The sequence below is a fragment of the Papaver somniferum genome, chromosome 5 (genome assembly GCF_003573695.1).
Source record: "Papaver somniferum cultivar HN1 chromosome 5, ASM357369v1, whole genome shotgun sequence".
In the NCBI taxonomy this organism is placed as follows: Eukaryota; Viridiplantae; Streptophyta; class Magnoliopsida; order Ranunculales; family Papaveraceae; genus Papaver; species Papaver somniferum.
In genome coordinates this window covers 129,345,640-129,370,697 of record NC_039362.1, presented here as the reverse complement: position 1 = coordinate 129,370,697, position 25,058 = coordinate 129,345,640, and the positions used below count along the sequence as shown (strand labels likewise).

Here is a 25,058-nt window from a genome sequence, read left to right as displayed (position 1 = left end):
GCATGTGTAACTTTTCGTTACACATGCTATATGCCCATGTTAACTGTTTCATGACGTATGCATGTGTAACTTTTGCGTACACATGCCATATAGATGTGTAACTTCTAGTTACACATGCCATACGGATGTGTAACTTCTAGTTACACATTCCATATGAATGTGTAACTTTTCGTTACACATGCCATACGGATGTGTAACTTCTAGTTACACATTCCATATGGATGTGTAACTTTTCGTTACACATGCTATATGCCCATGTTAACTGTTTCATGACGTATGCATGTGTAACTTTTGCGTACACATGCCATATAGATGTGTAACTTCTAGTTACACATGCCATACGGATGTGTAACTTCTAGTTACACATTCCATATGGATGTGTTGGGAGATGGTGGTGGTGGGCGGCGGTGGGTGGCGACGACGGTTTGTGGTTGGAGGTGGTGGTGAAAGGCGGAGGTGATGGTCGTAGGTGGCTGGCGGTGGTGGTTGTAGGTGGTTTGACGGTGGTGGTCGGAGGTGGTTGGTGGCGGTGGTGGTCGGAGGTGGTTGGCGGTGGTCGAGGTGGTTGGAACATCATCACATAATATTTTAATAATTTGGGCCTAGATTTAAATTTTACTCCCTCCGTCCCTAATTAGATGACCTATACCATAAATAAGTGGAGTGATAAATTAGTATTATTATAAGAAATATGTAAAATTTGATAGTCATATTTATATTCATTAGATAGGTGTTTTAAAATGCTTTCCGATGATACAAAGTTTACGAAAATCCGTTGTATAGTTTGAGAGATAAATCATTTCTAAATTTACTAGGTCATCTAATTAGGGACGGAGATAGTATTTAATTATGGGTTTGACAATATATAAAAGGGTATGAATGTCTTTTAATAACTCCGTACCTAGATTTAAACTTCTTTTGATTAAGGGCCTCATATTATGGGTTACCCATGAGTGAGGCCTGAGCCTAATTTTCTTTTTTTTTACATAGGAATAGGTCTCGTAAAAGAACTGTTTTTTTTTGTAAGTTTTTTATTGCTTCTAAAATTGCATCTCGAATTTTATTGCCAACCTAATTTCTAACTATTTTTGTTTCTAGAAGTTCGAAAATAACTTTTGAGAGTGCATCCGACCATCACTAAATGTACTATAAATTTTAATACCTTCATTTTTTAACTTAAAATCGTCATTGGAGTAAACTGTTAAACCATGTAACTGTGACACCATATATGGAGGAGAGTATGAATGGGAATGTGGATGGATAACAAACATACAACAGATCTGAACCCACCAGTCCTGATTGACAACAATTGTAAATACTTGCATCTGTTTTACAGGTTCCCCCTTGTTATTTGGATATACAAAGAAAAGTGACAACAACCCAAGTGCTGGTAGTTAAAAAGATGGTAGGAGTTAAGTCATCATCACTCCCTTCTACATTTGCAAATGATTTGATTGCAAACTCAAAAGTTGGGTTGTCTTTATATTCATATTTAATGAAGAATCTCATCTCTTTCAAGACAGATATTTATTTCCTTTCAAAATTTTAAGATTTATCTGAAAGTGATGAGTTGTTTGGGTTTAGTCAATGATCATAATAAATAAAAACCCTTACTTTAAACTTCAGTACAGAAGGGATTATGCAAGTATATCCCCATTCTCTTCTTCCTACTCTTAATTAAGTTTCTGAAATCTTAATTTTGAGAAAATCAGAAGAAGAAGAAGAAGAAGAAGATGGCTGGTGGTGGGTTTGGTCCTGCAGGTGTTGCAAAGGAGAGAGCACATGAATATCAAGGAAAGGTCACTTCTTTTGTGGTCATTGCTTGTATTGTTGCTGCAATTGGTGGTTCAATCTTTGGATATGACATTGGTATCTCAGGTACTTCCTCTCAAATTCATCCAAACCCCATTTTTCTTCAATTTCTTAGGTTTATGATTATGATCATGTCAGAATTATATCAAATGATAGAATGCTGAATTGTGAATTTTGGGTTTTACTGATTATGGTTCAAAAAATGAATAGGTGGGGTGACATCCATGGATCCCTTTCTGAAAGAATTCTTTCCGAAAGTGTTTGAGAAAAAGGGTCATTTGAATGAGGATAATTACTGTAAGTATGACAATCAAGGTTTAGCAGCATTTACCTCTTCACTGTACCTTGCTGGTCTGGTTTCATCTCTGGTAGCTTCACCTATAACAAGGAATTATGGACGGCGAGCTAGTATAATCTGCGGTGGGATTAGTTTCCTCATTGGAGCTGCTCTCAATGCCGCTGCTTTGAACCTAATCATGTTGATAATAGGCCGTGTTATGCTCGGTGTTGGAATTGGATTTGGAAATCAGGTAAATTTCCCTTCAGCGCAGTTTTCTTGCACACTGGCACTTGGCTACAAGAACATTAGATTTCCTATGTTTGAGTTTTTATTTGGGGTGTACTCTTTGTTGCATAAAAGCTTGGAAACATCTGATATAGTTCTAATTTTCGTGAATATGTTTAGGCAGTCCCACTTTACTTGTCAGAGATGGCACCAGCGCATCTCCGAGGAGCTTTAAACATGATGTTTCAGCTAGCAACAACACTGGGGATATTCACCGCAAACATGGTCAATTACGGAACAGATAAACTTAAACCATGGGGATGGAGACTCTCGTTGGGTCTAGCTGCAGCACCTGCGTTACTAATGACAGTTGGAGGCTACTTTCTTCCGGAAACACCCAACAGCTTGATTGAGCAAGGAAAGAAAGAAAGAGGAAGAGAGATTCTTGAAAAGATTAGAGGCACGAAGAATGTGAATGCAGAGTATCAGGATATAGTTGAAGCGAGTGAACTTGCTAACTCCATCAAACACCCATTTAGGAATATACTTGAGAAAAGGAACAGACCGCAATTAGTTATGGCAATCTTTATGCCTACTTTTCAGATCTTGACTGGCATAAATTCAATTCTTTTCTATGCTCCAGTGTTGTTTCAAACTATGGGTTTCAAAGGGTCTGCTTCTCTTTACTCTTCAGTTTTAACTGGAGCAGTTCTGTGCTTATCTACACTGATTTCGATTGCATTAGTGGATAGATTGGGACGCAGAGTTCTCCTTATCTCGGGTGGAATACAGATGATTGTGTGCCAGGTAAAACTGCTGAAAATATTCTTTAATTTTGTTTTTAGTTTTTATCATGGTTGATTTACTAATTCAGAAGCAAAAATCCAAGATTTTGCACCCGGCCTTATGCTCATCCTAAAAGAAGCGAAATCAAAGGTTTTGCACTCGGCCTTATGCTCATCCCGAAGGGCCTATGTGCTAGCAGAGTGAAGAAACTATTACTAGATGAATGATTTTTATGTAAATGTCACATGTAACCTTGTTTCATTTCGGTGTGTGTTTCAAACAGGTAATTGTCTCCATAATCTTGGGACTGAAGTTTGGCGCTGACAAGGAACTCACTAAAGGCTACTCAGTTCTGGTAGTAGTGTTTATATGTCTCTTTGTTGCAGCTTTCGGTTGGTCATGGGGACCATTAGGATGGACAGTACCTAGTGAGATATTCCCATTAGAAACCCGATCCGCAGGGCAGAGTATAACAGTATCTGTTAACTTATTTTTCACTTTTGTGATTGCTCAATCTTTCTTGTCGATGTTGTGTGCCTTCAAGTATGGGATTTTCCTCTTCTTTGCTGGCTGGATTGTTATCATGACAATTTTTGTGTGGGTTTTCTTACCCGAAACTAAAGGAGTTCCCATTGAGGAAATGATTCTCTTATGGAGAAAACACTGGTTCTGGAAGAAAATAATGCCTGATATTCAAGTGCAAGAAGACGCTGGCTCAGATAAGGCATAAAAATCGAGGAATTTAGCGGCCTTTTGTTTTCTTTGAGCCAGTGCAGCATATGAAAAACAGAAAATCGAGACTTTGGGCTTGTATAGCTACGCAGGGATACGGTGAAAGGTTGCGCATTACCTTTTCATGTGCACGTTTAATCCTAGCATACTGAGAAGCAAAATAGATTAGGGATGTGATTCTAGTGATGTTAATGTTGTAGTATGGTTTGACACACAGTATATGTATTGATTGATGAAGAAAATTGTGTTGTATGATTTTTTTCATTTTTGTTTAGAACATTTGTATGATTTTAATGATAAAGTGCTAAATGTTTGAAGTTTCCAATTCTGAAACAATGGGGGAATTACAAAAATCAAATTGTTATTCTGCAATATGAAATACATTGTGCAAGTACAAAATCTAAGCTGTTCTAATGGTTCAAACTACTCCAATGTGCCTACTGTTTTAGTGAGTGAGCCTCCCATGCTCCCCCAGGTAAGAACTACTGAACAAGTAGATCCAAAACCGACAACATCAGTAGAGTCTAGAATATAGCTCTAAAGTAAAAAGTGGCACTAGTATGTGCCAAAAAGAAAAAAACGACGCCTGAGAGATTCGAACTCTCGCGGGGAAACCCCATGTACTTAGCAGGCACACGCCTTAACCACTCGGCCAAAGCGTCATTTTGTGACCTCAAATGGATTCCTATTGTGACATTGTGCTTCCACTCCATATCATGCATTTGATACTAAATTCGTTCTTAATAGTTTCCACACAAGATTTTTATGGATTTACGTCAACAGTACTAATTTGATGTACAAATATTCAGCTGATCATGTTGTATACTGGTGTGGAACTCTCAACAGGCTGAGAATGCATATCTTCTTCGTCCATCTCATGTGTGCTTTTATTTGCTGCAAGAAACTACATGGATGCGCTCAATTTTAAGTGAGAGCTTGTCTTCATGTAATACCAATTTTAATCTACAGCTAGCTACTCAGTTCATAACAATTAAATTCCGCAGAAAAAGTAAAGGAAAAGAAGGACAAAGAGAGATTTGTTTAGACTTTATTTCGGAAATAAAAAAAGGAAGTAATGCATTTTCTTTCTCTAATTAGCTTTTTTTCTCCAAAGATATACAAAGATCTTCTGGAGTTAATACCATTTTTATTTTATTTTACAAAGGAAATACGACTAGCCATTTATGCTACTTTTTTCTATATTTTAACCAAGTCTACTTGTACAAATAATCCTGGATCCCTACTTCAAGTTTAATTTGATTTATCAACATGGCTTCTTCTTTAGGTCTCTTGTCATTGGTTGTGTGCTTGATTCTAGTAACAGTAGGGGAAGCAAGGATTAGTAGTAGCTTGTCTAAACAAGAGAATCTGGAGTTGGAAGAACAACTCAGGATTCTGAATAAACAACCTATCAAAACAATACATGTACGTATTTTTATTCTTGTTAACCATATTTTTTTTTGTCTTATTCCGGTTATCTTTTTTTCTTCTCTCGTCGGATTTCTCAGTATTGTACTCGTACTGTATATTATTGTTACTTTACATTTTCTTATTTTCGATCTTAAACTCATCGTAATTTGTTCAGCGTAACAATATTAATCTTTTCTATTTGTCGAGGAAAGGCTGAATGGGGTGATCTCTATGACTGCATTGAATTCCATAAACAACCCGCTTTCGACCATCCTTTGCTCAAGGACCAAAAGAGTTTGGTAATGTTTTAGTTGCGACAATCTTACATCTTGATTCGGCAAATCTTACATTAAAAGAAATCAACTAATGAAATAACGTTGTTATACTGTTGAAATGATTGCATAGATGAACGATGAAACTATACCCCCAACGCCGCACGATAAAAAATCAATCTTTAGTCTAGGCGATGGATGCCCAAAAGGTACCGTGCCTATTCGCAGGACAACCAAGGAAGATCTGATCAGATCCCAATCCTTATCTTCCTGGACACCCAGTGCAGCTAATCGTATATATGTAAGTATCATTTTCATCCATCAGTGTCTATTATAAAGCTTACCTAATTAATGGTTTTTATTTTACACCAAATTAGCGAGCGGGTGTTTATTATAAAAAGACTGGTATGCACGGAGGTAAAGGCACAGTCAACGCATGGCATCCAGAAGTAAGATCGGATCAATATAGCTCATCTGAACTTTCTATCAAATCGGGTCCTTTCAATCAAACAAATGCTATCAAATTTGGATGGACAGTATGTAGCTGACTTTCAATAATCTTTTGCATGTCAACTGTACATTGATTTTCTTGGAACTAATTTACTTAAGTTTATCAGGTGAATCCTCACTTGTATGGTGATGACAAAACTCGAAACTTTGCATACTGGACTGTAAGTTTTGGATGATGAGAAAAATATAAAGATTATAAATTTGTCTTTGAAATAAAAAAAATTCAGCCGGTTAGGTGTAAAATTAAGTTTTGCTTTCATATTTAAACAGGGTGATGGAGGTCATAAAACAGGATGTTATAATACACTTTGTCCCGGTTATGTTCAAGTTCACCAAACAAGAGGTCCTGGACAGGCTGTTGCTCAAACTTCAATAATTGGGGGCCAACAATATGAAGTTGCAATTGAAATTTCTCTGGTAATTATATATATATACTTTAATTTCTTTCTTTAGTTCCATTGGGTTAAGTGGTAAAATGCCCCAAAATGGACCTCGAGGCTGTGAAAATGTCCCGGACATTACGGAAAAAATTAAAATGCCCAATTCCATTAATTTTGGGGTATTTTGATCAACCTTGAGGCCCATTTTGGGACATTTTGCCACTTAATTCTTCCAGTTTTTCACAGTAATAATCAGGGGCGGAACTATGCCCAGACTACGGCTGGCTTAAGTCAGTCCAAAACCCTTTTTTTTCACTATTTATTTTACTTGGGCTGATAAAAACAAGCCCAATTAATAAGTTTAAGCCACCCCTAAAAATCCAAAGCCACCCCCAAGTAAAATTTCCAGTTCGGCCACTGGTAATAATACGTAATCAAGATTAGAGAGATACAGTGTACCCAGCATGAGACTAGAAGGAGATTGATAAAGAAGTCATCTATGCAACATAAAATTATTTAGGTGGTGTCAGATGTTTAATTATTTTTTGATTGAACACCATTATAACCATTTATGCAACATAAAATTCTATTTTTGCTTGTCAAATAGAATCCCTCGTTATCGTTTATTATTGCATTTTAAAGAAAATTTTGAAAGAATTTTATTATATTTAACTAGCAAGACCACATGTGTGATGCACATGTTTGAATTTGATTCTTTTAACAACACCAAATTTGATAATAATGAGAATTTTTTTTAATATTCTTATTTGTACTCATTATGTAGATAATTCAAATATCTTTCCAAATATACTAACTTTGCAAAAATCCGCTATGTATTTTAAAAGATATTTAAGTTTTAAATTTTTTATTCTATTTTTATAACAATGATATTTTTGTGAATGTACAAATATTGATTCAATGTACCTTTGCACCCTTGAATACATATGTATAGTATTGTTAATATTTAAGGTCACACTAATAATATTAGAGCGACACCAAGTTATTTTGTATTTTTGTGACCAACTAAAAAGAAGGCTTCACCCAAAAGAGGTTTATCAATATTTGTACATCATATACAACATTGTGTCAAAAAAAAAAAAAAAAAAAATCATATACAACATGAATTAGATTCAAATTTTAGTGTGTAGCGGTTGATTCCGTTTGATGTATAGATTTTATTTATTTATTTACTGACTGTGACTTTTGAATCACCTACCCGAATATACAGTAATTGGTAATAATTTTGTTCATACGTTGCAGGAACAAGAAACAGGGAAATGGTGGTTGATCTTAGATGATGTAAAAATAGGGTATTGGCCAAATCAACTATTCGAACTATTTAAACCAGGTGTTGAGTCTATTTTTTGGGGAGGTCGTGTAAAGGCTGGAAATGATGGAGTTAGTCCGCCAATGGGTAGTGGTTTATCCATAGATGAGTATTATGAAACTACTGGATACTTTGCAGACCTCAAATACATAGACGAATCTAACCAGAGTTTACAACCCGAAAGTGTTGACACTGTTGTTGACTGTCGTGGGTCTGTTAATCTTTATGATGCTAAGTATTATAGCAAACACAATATGCTTCATTTTGGAGGGGGGCTTGATGGTGCTGAGTGTTATTTATAAGTATTTTGCACTTCATATGTGCAAGGAATATTTATTTATTTTCTAGAATACTTTTTATTTTTGGATATGGCACTTCATATGTGCAAGGAAAATTATTATAATTTTCCCTCAGTCCGCTAGTTACAACACCAAAGGTGTCACTATCCATACCCAAAAACTCCAACAAAACAAATTGTTTACAAAAACCCAATTTAATATAAACCGTCTATATTACCATTCTAGTTTAAGTCATACCAATAAAATCGAAAGTCAACCCCACCTTTAATTATTTTTTTTAAATTATCACCGCCAACAACAACGCACCACCAGCAATACCGCCGAACACCACCACCGACCGCTGTCAACCACAACCAGCAGCACCACCACCGCGCCACCACCACCAAGCCACCACCACCGCCGCCGCCAGCCACCACCGCGGCACCATCACCACCGCCGCTGCCAAACCACTACCACCGCCACCAACCACCATCGAGCCAGAACCGCCGCCGCCAACCACCACCGCACCACCACCGTCACCAACCACCACCACCGCGCGACAACCGCCGCCGCCAACCACCACCGCGCCACCAACATCACCAACCACCACCGCGCCATAACCGCCGCTGCCAACCACCGCGCCATAATCGCCGCCGCCAACCACCATCGCGCCACCACCACCAACAACAACAGCTACCACCAGAACGCCACCACCAACCACCGCCGATGACGACCACCACCACAGACCACGCCGACGACCACCACCACTATCGCTGAGTAACACCACCATTATCGCCAACCACCACCACCAATCATTCGCCACCGCCATAAAAAATGAATTTCATTGATCACTATTCAACAAAATGAGAAAAAAATGATGAAACCAAACAGAAAAAATGATGAAACCAAAATTGGTTTCACCAAAACTAGATGAAACCGAAATTGGTTTCATCATTTTCCCACATATTGTCATTTCACCAACACAAACTTCAATGATGAAACCAAACACGGCGACTTCCAAGTCGGGCCGAATAAACTAGGAAAATATCAGGTGAAAGCAAAATATGGTTTCATCATAAAAGAAACACAATAAGATGAAACCTACCACCACCATCAACTTTTTTGGAGCAATCAAAATCTGGAGTTTCAGATTCTCCTGCAACAATGGTACCAGTGAGAACCTTCCTTCTCTTCTCCGATTAACTTTCACAACCATTGAGGAATCATCACCAAATAATTCTGTCACCAAATGTTCAGAAGAGAAGCTAGAATCGGAGGATGAAGATGAACTATGGAACTCAACCAATAGTCTGAACAAATAGGAAGCACCCCATCTAAGCAACTGATGAAAATTGCGAATCTGGCATGATCAATCTACAATCAACACGTTCATAGGAATCTGAATCTTCACCGCGTCTCTAACGCACAACATCATCCAGGACGTCCCCCAAAGAGATTCCACTAGAGCCAACAGTTGTCTGCCATATCAAAGACATTAGAATGCACAATAAGAACACGGAAAGAGTCGATTTGTATTAATCATTTTCTATAAGTCCGATACCTGAAAAATGATTAGTACTCTTAATCCTTGATTTTTGGTCCCTGAAAGGATCTTATCAAGTACTTTTCATATCTTATCAAATTGAAAAAAATATGTTGAAACCAAAATTGGTTCTGACAATAAACTACAATTTGGTTTTGTCGACAAATATGAAACATGAAACCAAAATTTGTTTCAAAATAAAATTCTCGTATCACCAACAAGATTGGTTTCGTCCATAAATACTATAAAAAAAGTGCAATAAAGTTACATGAAACCGAAACTCGCTTCAACATAAATTATTGTATCACCAACTATATTCGTTTCGTCGACAAAAATTAAATAAAAAATAAAACCAAAGCTCGTCTCAGCATAAAATTATCGTATCACCAATAATATTGGGTTCGTCGACAAAAAGTCAAAAAAAAAGTGAAACAAAACTAGAAGCAACCAAAACTCAACATAAATTACCGTAACACCAACAAGATTGGTTTCATCGACATAAAATATGAAAAAAAAATCACATATTAGATGAAACCAAAACTGGTTTCAACAAAAAAAAATAGTATTATATCACCAACAAATTGGCTTCGTCGATAAAAAATAGATGAATCATAAATACGATGAGACTAATTTTGGTTTCATCATAAATAAGATGAAACCATAATTGGTTTCATGCAAATGTTGCAGAGGTGACAGCTTCAAACAAAGTGGCAAATTGTTTAACATTTATTGTTGCAGAGCAAGTAGACATGCTAATCACACAAACAACTCAATTAACAAGCAGAAACAACCAACATCAGGAAACAAAGAAAGTTGTGTACCAAATAGCATGCACATTCGGACTATAATCGGCACGGAAACAACACACCTAGGTGATAAGGCCTCAATTTCTCCTCCACTGCCTACACCAGAGGCTATAAGTCATCCAATCAGGACCATATGCTCCAATGTTTTCAACACAGTGGTGAAAGTAAGCCCAGATTGAGTTGGCGCATATTGCTAACATCACATGCCAAAGCAAATTCGATAACATTTATAGAAAAACCTGACCACAAAAATTAACGATCCATGGCGTAAACATAAAACGACGATAAACATAAGTAATTTATAATTATGATCCAGTTACTCTAAAATGTCTCCCTAAACATCACTGAATATTAACAAAGAGTCAGTGCATTGTCCATAATTCAATTTATAGTTGAATCATCATTACCACCCAACACCACTACCCATAACTAGGATTTGATATACGGTAGTAAGTTTATCTTTCCCATATAAACACTACAAATCTCTTTTGCGCTTACATACAATAGGTAACAATTTCTTTACAATTCATTCGAAAAACTAACAAGATACCCAATGGTTGTACCATCATACTAAGTACTAAAAAAATTCCCGTCTAGTTATTTAATCTCGTATAAGGATTATTAGTGTATTACTTAATAAATCTACAACACCTATAATCTAACAATATTTTGACCTACTATTGTTCTTATAAACAACAACAAAAGCTACTGCATCAACCCTGCTTCCCATTACTTGACTACCACCATTAATTGGTGGATTTCTCAAGAAAATTACTCGATTCTACTTGGACCGAGTAGTGCATAAAATGGATTAAAAAGAAATAGGGGACTTACCATTTTATCAAAATCAAACACGAAAACAAATGACAAAGGAAGGAATCTAAACTTTAATTTAAAAGAACCTAATTAATCAACACAAATAAAATACAAAGATATGAAATTGCATGTTCCCAATTAAATTTTTCTTTCATCATTATTATCTTACATAACAACAAAAGTAATTCAAAACCCTAGAACAGTAAGTCAGTAAATACAAAATCTCAATTCGTCAAAATCAAAATCAATTCAACCTCTTAGTATAAGAGAACCTGAATTCAGTAATAAACTCATATATCCAAAAATGAATCAAAACCCTTATCTAACAAGTCACGATCAATTTTTAGAAATAAAAAAATGATAACGGAAAGACAAAAAATCATAGATATGTCTGGTGAATTAACCTTAGAGATTGTGATTCAAGCAGATCATCATCCAATATCCTTTTTTTTCTTCTATTTCAAGCGATTTGAAACCCTAGGTTCTACGTAACTACAAAAATGAAGAGAAGGGGAGGTGTTGGTGGTGGTAGAGGAAGAAGAGAAGGAAAGATTTTTGGTGAACGATCGGGAGAAGATTGGGGTTTTGCTGGTGGTAGAGGAAGAAGAGAAGAGGAGGTGTTGTGGTGTTGTGAGAGAGATACAGAGAGAGAGAGGATAAGTCTCGTATGGAGAAAACGAAAAATAACGGAAGGGCTGTTATGGAATTATTAAACAAATTTAATGATCTAATTTAAACTTTATTAAAGATTTGGGGTTTTGTATCACTTTTGGGGAAAATGGAGTTGTTTTAACTCTCAACATATGGGTGGAGTTTTTGTACTCCAAATATGGTCACCTTGGTTAAGAAACTGCATATTCACGTATGCTCTGAGAGACAGTAAACTCAGTCAGAGACTCCTGCGGCATGAGTTTTCATGCTTCAATGAGAGACATGAGCCTCAATACTCATCTGATTGCAGGATCAGGAATATGTACAATTATGGTTTTACGATTTTACCCTTTGTCGAAAATCCACCATCTACAACCTTTTGTTGATGAAGTTACACAATCTCCCCTTAGTAGTTCTTCGTCTTCAATCGACGAATGTCGTGAAGTCTAATTCTCAACTACACTTTCTATCCTAATCCGAGACTTAGCTATAAGTAGACTAGAAATCAAGACTTATAGTTTTGGAAACCAAACTTGACAACAAGCTTGAGATAGCAACGCTTGGGAGTTCGACCGAGCAGTGCTCTAACACAAGGGACAAAGGGGAATGGACCAATTACCCAAGAGTACTGGATGGGCATGCCTCTATGTGGTCATCTCTTGGCAGAAACGTGGAGTTGCGTTGTTCATCTATTCGGTCAGGGAACATATTTTATACACGCACCGAAATACACCATTTGGGATGAATCGCTTAAGAATTGAAGAATTTTTTTATTCCATAACAATATTCATTATATCGGTCTTAAACTACGTGAAGATTGTTCATTACCACCAGCGTGTTTTCATGAGGAATCAGAGCTCACCAAGAAATGACTGAAAAAAATATGAGCCCAACTTGAAGCGATGGGAGGAATTGATCGGTCCGAATCAAATGAAGGGTCTCCAAGTGTTTGTATAATATTTTCCTTTTGTTAATTACATGAACTATCAGATGCTTATATTTTGTTGCTTTCATATATTTTATGTTGCAAACCGAACCAAGCTTAATGCATGAAAGTGATTTGTCTTTTTTGGGTACGTTAAACTCATGAAATTTGTAACATAATCGGTCTACTTATACGCTGTTGTTGATGGTGGTTTATAGCTCAGGGCGAAAATTGTAAAAGTATGTCTACCTGACCCGACATCAGAAGTAGTAGACCTTGATATATCTATATTCCGCAGGGAATTTGGAGAATATATCAGAATCTGATGAGTGCATATGTCTCTCTTCATATTATATTGAAACTCAAGCTCCTAGATGAATTTTTCACTAGTATAGAGCCTAATGAGTGTTTAAGATCCTAGATGCATTAATCACTAATGCCGGAGCCCGCTTAGTATTTTCCTATGCTATGTTCCCCGGCTGAACTCTCAATATTGACATGACATGACAACTAAGGTTCACTCGCAACAGAGTAACATGAATCTCCCAAAATGTTAGTATTGAGACCTGCAAGAATACACTCAAGTAGGCTACATCATTCTCTGATAAAGAGATCAGCGTGTTTACACACTTTTAAATTAAAGTTAGCGCGATCGAACACGTTTAAATTCCTTAAGGAAAATCTAGACTGCCCATGTCAGTCTTAAAAGACGATCACGACCGCACGATTTTGGCCACACAATTCAACGAGTCTAGCTTACTCCTAACGGAACTGGGCGATCATCATGATGACCACCGGCGGGCCCACTAACATCCCAGCCGGTCGGAATCCATTAAGTTCACCCGCAACGCCTCCAAATGTTAACCAAAGCATGGGGTGATCGCGATGTTGAAAGAAAGCTCAAACGATCTAAGACCGACCATAACGGTCTGAAATTCATCACAACCGCCCAACTTAGCTAGCCTAGTTGGACGGTTTAGATCTTCCTTATAATGATCAAAAAGGTGCTGACGCGTTCACCGATGGCCCAACTCCATACCTGGTTGATCGAACTACACATAGAAATTCAAGAGAGCGTCAAACTGCTTGCCCAAAGTAGGGTGATCGCGCGCTCTTTAAGCCCTAAATTGAGTCATATGCACTACACAACTTTCACAAATCGATCACGGTCGTCTATCTTTTCCAGCCTAGTCTGAAGACCTAGATCTAATTTCAGGAGGCCAACGAGATGCTTGCACACTCACCATCAACCCATCTGTGCATATACCTAATCGATCTGTCCAAATCAGTGGCAAACGCCACAAATCGTTTGGCCCAATAGTAGGGTCGCCGCACGGCTTCAATCCCTAAAATACAATCAGCGGCAGCATACAACTGCTGCAAATCATCTTGTCCGACCAACTTTGCTAGCTTGGTCGGACGGTTTAGATCGGGTTCTAGATGGACAACAGGGTGACGCCATGATCACCGGCCACCCCTCCTCCACAGGGAGCGATCGACCAAGTGGTGGTTCACCCATAGGGCTCTCAAACGATCACCCAAAGGTGGACGGTCATGCTACCTTTTTAAGACGCTCAATTCACGACTAATTTGAACGAGCTCTAAAACAACGATGCTTCATGCACATCGATTATTTTCAGCTGCTTGTTTAAAAGCGATGCTTCATATACATCAATTTTAAGTGATGCTTTATAAATATAGATTTCACAAATAATTTAGTATTTGACCTAAAAGCACTATATGCTGATTCTAGCGACAAGTCTTACGACTTGACCCATTCACTCGAGACATCAAACATGTCACAAACTAGGGGATGCTCACTGGGTATTGATCTGGCGGTTTACAGCGTGCGGCGTGCAACGCGCCCATTACGAGAAAGTGTCAGGAAAGACAAACGGTTAACATTAATGAGAGTAGTGGGTGAAAGTGTGACTAGTCTTCCCTCATAACGGAAACACGATGATCACCACCTTCCGCAAAACTCTACTTCTCCACTACTTAACTGCCTCCACTTCCTACGAGATCAGGGGTACGCTCAATGACTTGTATAAATAGGATTTCAATCTATTTCAACACGGAACACAAGCGTTATCAACACAAGTATCCAGAAACCATATTCTGATACAAGTCATAAAACAGCGACACCTTTATAATTCAACATTCTGATCTCAAACACCTTCTTCACTTCCCTCCCTAAGATCAACCCTTCTCCTTCACTTTGTGACCGAATTGAATCTGGAACGACCATTTCTTGGTTTAGGCCAGAGTCTTACAGATTGATCTCTCGAATCTAAAAGTACTCTCGTGCAGTGCATTTGTTTAGGGTTTGAATTCGTTTCTCATCAACACACCCAAATTTACCAAAATCGCAGAATCAGTTTTTACCCCAAAACAACTGGCGACCACAGTGGGAGATTAACCTCTCGGTTGCAAAATCAATTTTCAATTTCATTTCAGTTTTCTCAAATTCAAGGTGGTGGATCTCAGGTAGAGCTGGCAAACAAGCCAAAACCCGCGGATTTTCCCGGCACGACCCGTGAAAAACCCGCACCCGGCTCGGCTGGTGGCTAAACAAGCCGGGTTAGGGTTGGAGAAATGTCGGCTTGTGAGTAAACGGGTTAACCCGTCCCGGCCCCTAAAACCGCGGGTACCACCCGTTAACCCGTCAAAAATCCCTAAGTAATAAGTTTTAGTTAATATCCACCGTCAGATCATCTAGCATTAATCCTAATCGTACGTTTAAGATATAAAAAGAACGAAAACCCTAGCAGACAGAAGATCTCATTTCTTTTCCTCTTTCTTATCTTTCTTCTCCCCACTGCGGCTGCTCCTCACCAGTCAGCACCTCCATCATTCTTCTGTTCTTTCTTTCTCTCTTCTTCTCTTCTCACAAAATACAAATCAGTCGTACATAAACAGGCGCTTCACCACCGGTGCACCACCACCACCTATGACCAATTTTCTCATCTGGTAAACTCCGTTTCTCTTAATTTTCTCATTATCTTAAAAGAAATAACTATTCAATTTTTAGCATTTTATAGAAGAAGAAAAAACCCTAAATGGTTGCTTTCTTATTAATATTGATTCAATTGGGTTGGGTGTCTCATTAGAAGGATTACAAGGCCTAAATTAATCGGGAGGAAGGAAGAATACGGCAGCAACTGGCTAAACATCTGGTTAATCGGAAAGAAGGAAGAATACGACAGCAATTGGGTTGAATGTTTTTGAGATTTTGATTACTACTTTCGCTTAAATAACTGTTTTGGGTTTCAATTTAATCTGGGTTTGAAATTTTCAAATTCATTTATGTTTGTATGAATTTGTATAAGAATTAGATCTAAGTAAAATTGCTCTTGATTTTTGTCATATTTGAATTGTGTTGCAGCTGTTGATCTATTCTGGTGTTTGAATTTGACGAACTGAAAAGAGGAGAATGTTGCGGATGTGGTGTGAGTTGATATGAAGCTTGGGGGTGCTACTAATGGGTTGTTGTGCAAGCATGAGGTGTTGCAGGTTATGGAATTGAAATGTTGGTACTGGTGATTATCATAGGCATGAGTCAGAGTTTGAGCAGAGCACACAACTGGAAAGAGTTCTTGCTAGTATTGAAGTCGTGAATTTCGGGATGGATTGAGCTGAAAATGAAGTGATTAGATATTTAGATGCATGTTGGGTGTTACAGGGAAGGAGTTAAAAGGCCCGAAAATGGTTTACTGAATTTTAAGATGGGTATGGAGGTCTAATTTTTGTAATTTGTGTTTGATCATTTTATAAATTAAGTTAATTAATTTTTAATTTTAGTTCTAATCAAACAAGCCTGGTTAACCCGTGAACCCGCAAGCTTTACCCGTTACGGGCGCGGGTTGAAGAAATGATTACCCGTGAAGAATGCCAACCTGCGGTTTTTGGCCCGTGTTAACCCGTACCCGTGTAACCCGTAACAAGCTAGCCCCGGCCCGCCCGTTTTCCAGCTCTAATCTTAGGTTTGGATTAGCGACAAATCCCGATGTCAATGGCGCTGACAACACCCCTGGTATCAACATTCCTGTCGGTGACACCAATGTACCACCTGCCAGCACGATCAAGGCGTCTCGCGGTACAACCTCCTCAACCACCAACACCAGCAGCGCAGGAAACATTCCCTCAGGCGTGATACCTCGAATCACCAGAGCCAGAGCTGTTGTTGCCACCCCCAACGTTTCTTCGAGCGTAACGCCCCCGGTCATTACTAGAACTACTGCCACTCCCCCATCAGGACGGGAGACCGGAGGATCCAGAGGAGGCCAACCCCCTATTACCATTGTCGATTTGATGTAAAGACAAGAAGTTCTTGCTAAGGCTCATACAAACATGGATACAACTCAGAAAGAGGTAATCATTTTCCATAAGACGCTAACGGAGCGACTACCACAAGAGCCGCGCCAACCCATGGAGCCAATAGGAAGTACTTTCAACACTCTTGGCACTAGCACTCCAACAGGGCGTGCATTCATAGAGGAGGAAGTCGTGTTGCTCCTGAGCGCTCAAAGGAAAGGAACCAGCCGTACAACTTCATCACACGTGAGGATCTAGAGCGTCTCCTCCAAAATCGAAGCAAGGAAAACCATGTGAACATGCACCAGCATCAACCTCCATATCCTAAAGAGTTCCTCCTCCGAGAGGATGCTCATCTCCTCAGTTTTCCCTTTATGATGGTACTGGTAACGCTCGTGAAAACATCTCTCGCTTTCTGAAATCCTTGGGTGAACACAAATAAAATCATGTCCTCAGTATGAAAGAATTTTCAAAGTCTCTTACCGGAAGAGCGTATACCTAGTACAACAACATCGCACGAAACAACATATCCAACTGGTGTGAGATGGTCACCGCCTTCTACAGGAAGTATTTCTTTGTGTCCGATCAAATCAATTTTCAGACTTGGGGAGAATGTTCCAACGAAACAATGAGAATCCAAATGATTACGTCAAGAGATTCAGGATTCAGGCGTTGGATTGTCACGAACCAAATACGACTGAACAACAGTTGGTAGAGTCATGCATTAACGACATGGTGCCCATATATCGCGTTCTACTGGAGAACTTGCATTTCCAAACTTTTTATGAACTTCATGAAGCTGCTAAGCGCTTGGCCACGACAACAACGACATTACTGGAGAGGACCAGACCTGCCAGAAACGAAGATGCACGTGAGACTCGAGGAAGTAGACGTCTCATCAATAAACAATACAACGCTGGACCCTCTGTAAGTGTAGTGGGTGAAGGAGGGAAGAGAAAAGCTTCAGTGGCGGAACAACAACCCAAACGTGCGGCACCAGCACAGCAGACAACTCAACCTCGAAAATCCGTGACTAAGACTCATGTTTAGCAACAAGAGACAGAAGAGTCTCTACAAACTTGAGGTAATCGAACTCCTAGAAACGTGGACTCAAGATGATGATATCAAGCTACCTCCTCTCACACATCCATTAACCGAGAGAGAAATGGAAAATACCAAATATTTCCATTACCATAGGTTCGTCAATTACCCAACCAGTGACTGCAACAAATTCCAAGGAGAAGGAGGATGCAGGAGAAATTAAATTAGGCACTGAAGGAGTGCACGGAGATCCTCTTCCGGTCAGGAGTTGCATGATTTCTGGGGACTCCGTCCACAAAACCGTGCAGACCATGATGGAGCATTTATGAAAGCAATAATAGGCGAGTTTCCGTACACAGGGAATCAAGGAGGATCTGCTTCACCAAAAATAGAGAAGGGAGAGTAAATTCACATACGTGATTTATCAAATCCCGTCAATGTTCACGGTCGTGGCCGACCAAGGTTCCTCCTCGTAGTTACCGATCCTTCCTTTCAAGATCCATGGACGTAGCCACCACTCGTTACTTTCAAGATCCATGGTTGTAGCCACCACTCGTCACTGCCAAGATTTATGCCTGTAGTCATCACTCGTCCCTGCCAAGGATCGTAACCGTAGCCATCCAAGCTCCAACCAACCTGTTTTATACATAGTCATCAACATGGATGCAAGAGGGTGATACCCTCACCATGGTCAACCCATCTACCATACATGATAGAACCACGTAAACAACACTTGGGGACTGAGGCTCAGCATGAAATTCCTTCGCCGTCACTCAAGGACCTCTTCAACACAAGAGAGACGGTCAATCAAGAAGCATGTAATTTGAAAGGTAAAATCAAACTGAAGGTTGGTCGAATCCTTAACCATTATTGTTATTTCCCCTATTTCAAATAACCGTTGCCAGCGTTCCATGCGTTTCAATGTTACAGTAGAAACGATATTCTTTCCCATGAGGAGAAAACACGACTTACCGACCAGTACTATTTGTGTGTCGTCTTCTCATCTGCCATATCGTGTAGCCTCAGAAGAATGGGAAGAACTCATTTTTTGAAATCAAGGGTTAAGGGCGCCCTCACTGGAGATCTCTCATGAAACCGCTTCAATGTTTTCTCTCTAGAAGCCGCTTTAACGCTCTCTCTAGAAGCCGCTTCAACGTTTTCTCTCCCGAAGCCGCTTCAACGTTCCCTCCCGAAGCCGCTTCAACGCTCTCTCTAGAAGCCGCTTCAGCGCTCTCTCTCGAAGTCGCTTCAATGTCCTCTTCAGAGGCCGAAGCCGCTTCAACGCCTCAGCAATTCAAACAGACTAACTGCATCATGTCTGCCACATCGCCAACAAAATCAGAATCGATGTTTCTAGATTTCCAATTTCCTATGGAAGGGGTGCATGAGCTGCCAAAAGTTTGGATACAATACATATCTATCAAACACGACTCTAATCAACAAGTGACAAATCCAAAAGATTGTCGCCTTCATCAATTCGTCAACCACCTTACCAGCAAATACAATGACAGTACATCTTTCAGGAGAAAATGGGCTCAGTATAATTACACATGGGAATTACCAGCATGGGATGCCTTCACTTCCCTCAACCAGGTTATTTCTGATGTCAACATCGTCATTGTCGAAGCTTTACGAGCCGCATGAATTTCTCAATATGAAGCCATACACGTGCATCAAAGATTCCAGAAGCACGCCGCAGAGATATTCACATATCCGGCCACGCCATCAGATCTATGACTAGACAAAAGTGTAACTGGGGACTGTTCATCACATCCCATTCGATACAATAGTCCAAGATTCAAAAGGTGGTTCAAAGGATGTCGCTTGGAATGAAGTTCTTAAAGACTTGATAGCAGCACGCCGGCAACGGAATGCCTCTCAGCTCATCTACTTCACCCAATGGCTCCGGAAGATTTCGACCATACAAGCATCCACAACATATCATCATCGCAATCAGAAAGGCAAGAATAAGCCTTCTAGACACCAAATAACTTAAAGTCAAGGACGAATCAACAACGCAGCTACACTCTCCAAGATTAGCCCTGACGTGATCACTGCCGAGCATATATTTCATCGATCCATCCCAGGAGTGCAATGGAGTTTGGTAAATTTTGAAATCCACTTGGGAGGTTAGATACTCATTCTTATGGAGACAGAACCTTATTACACATTCTAAAGAAGATCGATGGTACTGTTGGGTGGCTACATGAAAAAGAGAATACAACACCTACCTTGAGTTCTCCTGGCTCACCTTGATGCTAATTATAACTATTGGAGATTGCTTTGTTGCCGTTGACGCTCGCTCTACCACCGCTAACAAAGAAAGTCATTCACACCGAGTTAAATTTCCAAGTTTGATCAACTGCTCATGGATATTACACTCACAAATAAAATACGAAGACAAGATGAACTTACCTTGTCGCTGACGATTAACACGCTTGTGATCGATCTGCTGACAGTGATGAAGAGTACCCGGGCGCTGCAGACGAAAGCACGGAGCCGGACGAGCAACGAAAAACAGAAGAGGGTCGATACCCCTTTTCATACGAACAGAGTTTCCAGAGTTTGAACAGAAGAAGGATTCCTTCTTTCTCCATGAACGGGAATAGATGGCTGGGAGCACCGCACTCATACCCATAGCTGAGATAGCAACACGCTACTACGAAAGCCACTAGCCGTACGATCCCACTGCTGAAGGTCGATTTGGATTTCCCTGGTAATATCTACCTTCTTCGTCTTCTCAATTTTATTTTTCGTATGTTACCATATAGTGCTTACCCCGTAACAATGTCACTGTTACGTGCTAAACATGGGACTTAATGTTGATGGTGGTTTTTAGCTTAGGGAGAAAACTATAAAAGTCTGTCTACCTGACCCGACATAAGAAGTAGTAGACCTTGATATATCTATATTCCGCAGAGAATTTGGAGAATATATCACAATCTGATGCGTGCCTATGTCTCTCTTCATATTATATTGAAAGTCAAGCTCCTAGATGAATTGTTCACTAGTATAGAGCCTAATGAGTGTTTAAGCTCATATATGCATTAATCACTAATGTCGTAGCCCTCTTAGTATTTTCCTATGCCATTTTCCCCAGCCAAACTCTCAATATTGGCATGACATGACGATTAATGTTCACTCACAGTGGAGTAGCATGAATTTCCGAAAATGTTAGTATTGAGACCTACATGAAAACACACATGTAGGCTACACCACTCTCTGATAAAGATATCAACGTGTTTACACACTATTTAATTAAAAGTTAGTGCGATTGAAAGCGTTTAAATTCCTTAAGGAAAATCTAGACTGCCCATGTCAGTCTTAAAAGACGATCACGACCGCATAATTTTGCCACACAATTCAACGAGTCTAGCTTACTCCTAGCGAAACTGGGCGATCATCATGATGACCTCAGGCGGTCCCACTAACATCCCAGCCGGTCAGAATCCATTTAGTTCGCCCGCAACGCCTCCAAACGTTAACCAAAGCATGGGGTGATCGCGTTGTTGAAAGAAAGCTCAAACGAGCTAAGACCGACCATAACAGTCTCAAATTCATCAATACCGCCCAACTTAGCTAGTCTAGTTGGACGGTTTAGATCTTCCTTTGAATGATCAAAAAGGTGCTGACGCGTTCACCGACGACCCAGCTCCATACCTGGTTGATCGAACTATACATAGCAATTCAAGAGCGCGTCAAACTGCTTGCCCAATGTAGGATCAGAATCTCACAGCAATGATGTTTCAGCGAAATTATCAACACAACACCACAGCATCGCAGAACAATTTCAGAAATGATATAGTAAACGACGTCAGCTAGAATTATGAGAAAGATGTGAGAATCCTGCGAAAGTTAGAGAGTTTGCGAGATTAACATTTGTAAGGTTGCGAGAATGTCGCAAAGCATATCTAAAAATAAAGGACAGATTAGCTGTCATCCACTATGTACTTCCCTATAAATAGTCGTTCAGTTGTAAAGGAAAAGAGAGATCTTTTTTGAGTAAGAAACAAGTAAATAGGAGAGAGAAAGTCTAGAGCAGAGGTCATTCTTGATTCCTTTATCTTTTCTTGTAAGAATATTCAAAGATTGATCAATAAATTTAAGAGTGTAAATCTAAAAATGAGTTGAGTAATAATGAAATTATATGAGGGGTGTAGTGTAGGATTTCCTGCAACTACATAATGGCGCTAGAAACATGGAGATATTGAAGATTATTCTAGAAAAAATTGAAGATTAATATTGAGATTTGTGAAGGTTTAGAGTGATTGATTAAAAATTTTACATAATTTCTTGCAATATTGTTAACATTGAAGAAATGGATAGAAGAAGAAATACATCCGAACAACCGACTACTGTTAGAAGAAGCAAGAGAATTGCTGGGAGAGAAAGAAGTGAAATGGGAGAATCTACTAGAATGAGAAATAATATAGAAAATCAAATTCAATCACCAATTCAACAAAGACTAGTACAAGGGATGAATACAGATTATGATAGGGTGAGTATACACACTTGGAAATCAAATTCGGCAGATGAAGTAGAAGAAGAGCAACAAACCAGAAACCATAGACAGGTAGAGAGAAATCAAGAAGCAGATGAAGGAATAATTCATGGAGATGAGGAAATTGGAGCGTTAGAAACGTTGAGACGAAGAATACATGAAGAAAGAAGAGCTGAGGCAGAAGAACGTGCAAATCTAACAAGGCAAAATCACGAATTGAGGATGGAAAATATAAGACTACAGAATAGAAGATCGAGAAGTATTACAAAATCATATTCAAGATCGACTAGAAGAGAAATGAGGCGGAACTCACCCACAATTAATGCTGGAAACAATATTCAAGAAGAAATATCAAATCCTAATGAAGAATATCGCGAAAATAGAGAAAGAACTGATGATCGTTACGTTCCACAAAATGAAACTTTTGATGATGAGCAAAATGGTAGAAATCAAGAGAACGGACAACGTCAGGGACGAAATGACCAAGATGGCGAAGAAAATCGAGAGGAAGGAAAAAGAATTTTACATGAAAGAGAAACTCAAAGAAATCAACAGACGATTGAAGAAGAAATTGAAAGACATTATGCTGAACAAGCACGTTTAATTTGCGAACGTGAAAGATTGAGAGCGGAAATGGAAGAACAAGAGCTTCAGGAGACAATTCTCCAGAACAATCACGACAATCGAGAAAGAAGGCGTACACAAAACCGGAATAACGGTAATATCAATGAAGAGTACGATAGAATAAAGAGGATGGCTGAAAGGCAGCGAATGAAATTAATAAGAAATGAACAAAATCATGAAGGGGAAAATGAAAGACATAATCATTTGCGAATTCAAGATAGAGATGAAGAAGAAACTCGCAGAAGAAGACGAGATGGGAATAATGAAGAAGAAATGCAAAATTTCGCGAGAGAAGAAAGACATGAACGCAGAAGAAGAGAGGCGAAATTAAAAAAACCAATGGATCAAAATTCAGGTGTAAATAAACAAATCTTGAAAGAGTTAGAAGAAATGAGAGGAATGCTAAATAATAGAGGAGAAGTAGGCAGAAGACAATTAGATGAAGCTATAGAAGAAGCTGCGAAAACCCCATTTACAAGGGAAGTACAATTAGGAGGAATACCACTGAAATGCAATTTGCCCGCATTAACCAGCATTTTTGATGGAACAACTTGTGTAATTCAACACATTAAAGCCTACGTGAGGTGCATGTTGCAATGGGAAAATCATGATGTCGTATTGTGCAAATATTTCGCATCCAGCTTAACAGGAGAGGCGTTAAAATGGTTTGAAGGTCTACCAAAGAATACAATAACATCCTTCAATCATCTGCAGACTACATTCCTTGGGGCATATATAAGTAATAATTCTTCGCGACCTGGTATAGAAGATGTGTTTGGATTAAAACAGAGGATTGGCGAAAGTTTGAAACACCTGACTAAAAGATGGAGAACTATGTGTAGCGAAATGGCTGGCCGTGTAGATGAGAGATATCTTATATTATCATTTATCAATGCTATTTTTGCAACAAACCTATTGTATGTCCAAATTTTCAGAGTCAAGAATACGATCACAATGACTGAATTGCGAGAACTTCAAGAAGAATACATTGCTCTAGAGGAAAGGCAAAATGAAATGGAATCATATCCAGTTGCGAACACCAGCTCACAAACAGCGAATGCAAGCTTATTACCCAAGCTAATAAACACAGTAGCGAATACTTCGCAAGTACAACAAGAGAATGTGACGGGTAACAATCAACAGAAACTGGTGGCCATGGGAAGCCGAGATCAAGAGGAGTATGAAAGAGAAAGAAATTTCTACAATCGTGGGGGAAATAACAAGATTCAAAGACTCGATCAACCACAAGAAACTTATGGAGGTCAAAGACAAAACTATACTAGAGGACAAGGAGGTCACAAGGTAGTATGGGAAGAAATCAAGATGCCACCTCTAAATGCAAGTGTGGAGAAAATATGGGAAGCTATAATTTTGATGGAGAATATACCAACACCATGGAACATGGGAACAGAACCACCTCCAAACCACAGAAGCCATGAGTTTTGTTCTTATCATCATTTTCATGGACATACAACAAATGATTGCAGAAATGTAAATTATTTTGAGAATGATAGATCAAGGAAAACTAAACCACTTTTTGGTAGGGCACCCACAATCTCAACCATTGCCACCACCACCAGAGCATCACAAAGTAAACACGATGAAAAAGAAGGAAACATTCTTCATAGAAGTTGGTGCAAAAGCAAAGAATCTATTCTGTCACTCTATCGTACATTCATATAAGACAATCGAAGATTTTCATGACAATGTTTTGAGTAGAGTATTCGCAAGAGATAACGATGGAAGAGAAATTATGAATATTGCGAAAATCTCGCCACTAGAGGAATGGCAGAAACAGATCATTTCTTTTACCGCAGAAGAAATT

General features: G+C 39.1%; 2 protein-coding genes and 1 non-coding gene across 3 annotated transcripts; 2 read left to right on the top strand and 1 right to left on the bottom strand.

Moving 5' to 3' along the window:
• The first annotated feature begins 1,513 nt into the window (after nucleotides 1-1,513).
• On the top strand, nucleotides 1,514-4,168 carry LOC113282688 (sugar transport protein 7-like). The gene is made up of 4 exons (XM_026531732.1): nucleotides 1,514-1,878; nucleotides 2,023-2,342; nucleotides 2,498-3,124; nucleotides 3,387-4,168. The coding sequence occupies exons 1-4, from the start codon at nucleotides 1,734-1,736 to the stop codon at nucleotides 3,831-3,833; spliced, it is 1,539 nt and encodes a 512-aa protein (XP_026387517.1). The 5' UTR covers nucleotides 1,514-1,733; the 3' UTR covers nucleotides 3,834-4,168.
• A 247-nt stretch (nucleotides 4,169-4,415) lies between these two features.
• Nucleotides 4,416-4,497, bottom strand: TRNAS-GCU. Its single transcript has one exon. It is a non-coding gene; the product is annotated as a tRNA-Ser (tRNA).
• Nucleotides 4,498-5,081: 584 nt separating this feature from the next.
• On the top strand, nucleotides 5,082-8,138 carry LOC113282689. The gene is made up of 7 exons (XM_026531733.1): nucleotides 5,082-5,260; nucleotides 5,458-5,544; nucleotides 5,651-5,818; nucleotides 5,895-6,053; nucleotides 6,135-6,188; nucleotides 6,298-6,444; nucleotides 7,668-8,138. The coding sequence occupies exons 1-7, from the start codon at nucleotides 5,105-5,107 to the stop codon at nucleotides 8,034-8,036; spliced, it is 1,140 nt and encodes a 379-aa protein (XP_026387518.1). The 5' UTR covers nucleotides 5,082-5,104; the 3' UTR covers nucleotides 8,037-8,138.
• Nucleotides 8,139-25,058: the final 16,920 nt, after the last annotated feature.

Bases quoted from the DNA above. Each gene is read 5' to 3' on its own strand.
- LOC113282689 (XM_026531733.1), top strand. From the start codon at position 5,105: ATGGCTTCTTCTTTAGGTCTCTTGTCATTGGTTGTGTGCTTGATTCTA. The intron at 5,819-5,894 runs GTAAGTATCATT...ACACCAAATTAG, and splicing joins GTGCAGCTAATCGTATATAT to CGAGCGGGTGTTTATTATAA. The intron at 6,445-7,667 runs GTAATTATATAT...CATACGTTGCAG, and splicing joins TTGCAATTGAAATTTCTCTG to GAACAAGAAACAGGGAAATG.
- LOC113282688 (XM_026531732.1), top strand. From the start codon at position 1,734: ATGGCTGGTGGTGGGTTTGGTCCTGCAGGTGTTGCAAAGGAGAGAGCA. The intron at 2,343-2,497 runs GTAAATTTCCCT...GAATATGTTTAG, and splicing joins GAATTGGATTTGGAAATCAG to GCAGTCCCACTTTACTTGTC. The intron at 3,125-3,386 runs GTAAAACTGCTG...TGTTTCAAACAG, and splicing joins TACAGATGATTGTGTGCCAG to GTAATTGTCTCCATAATCTT.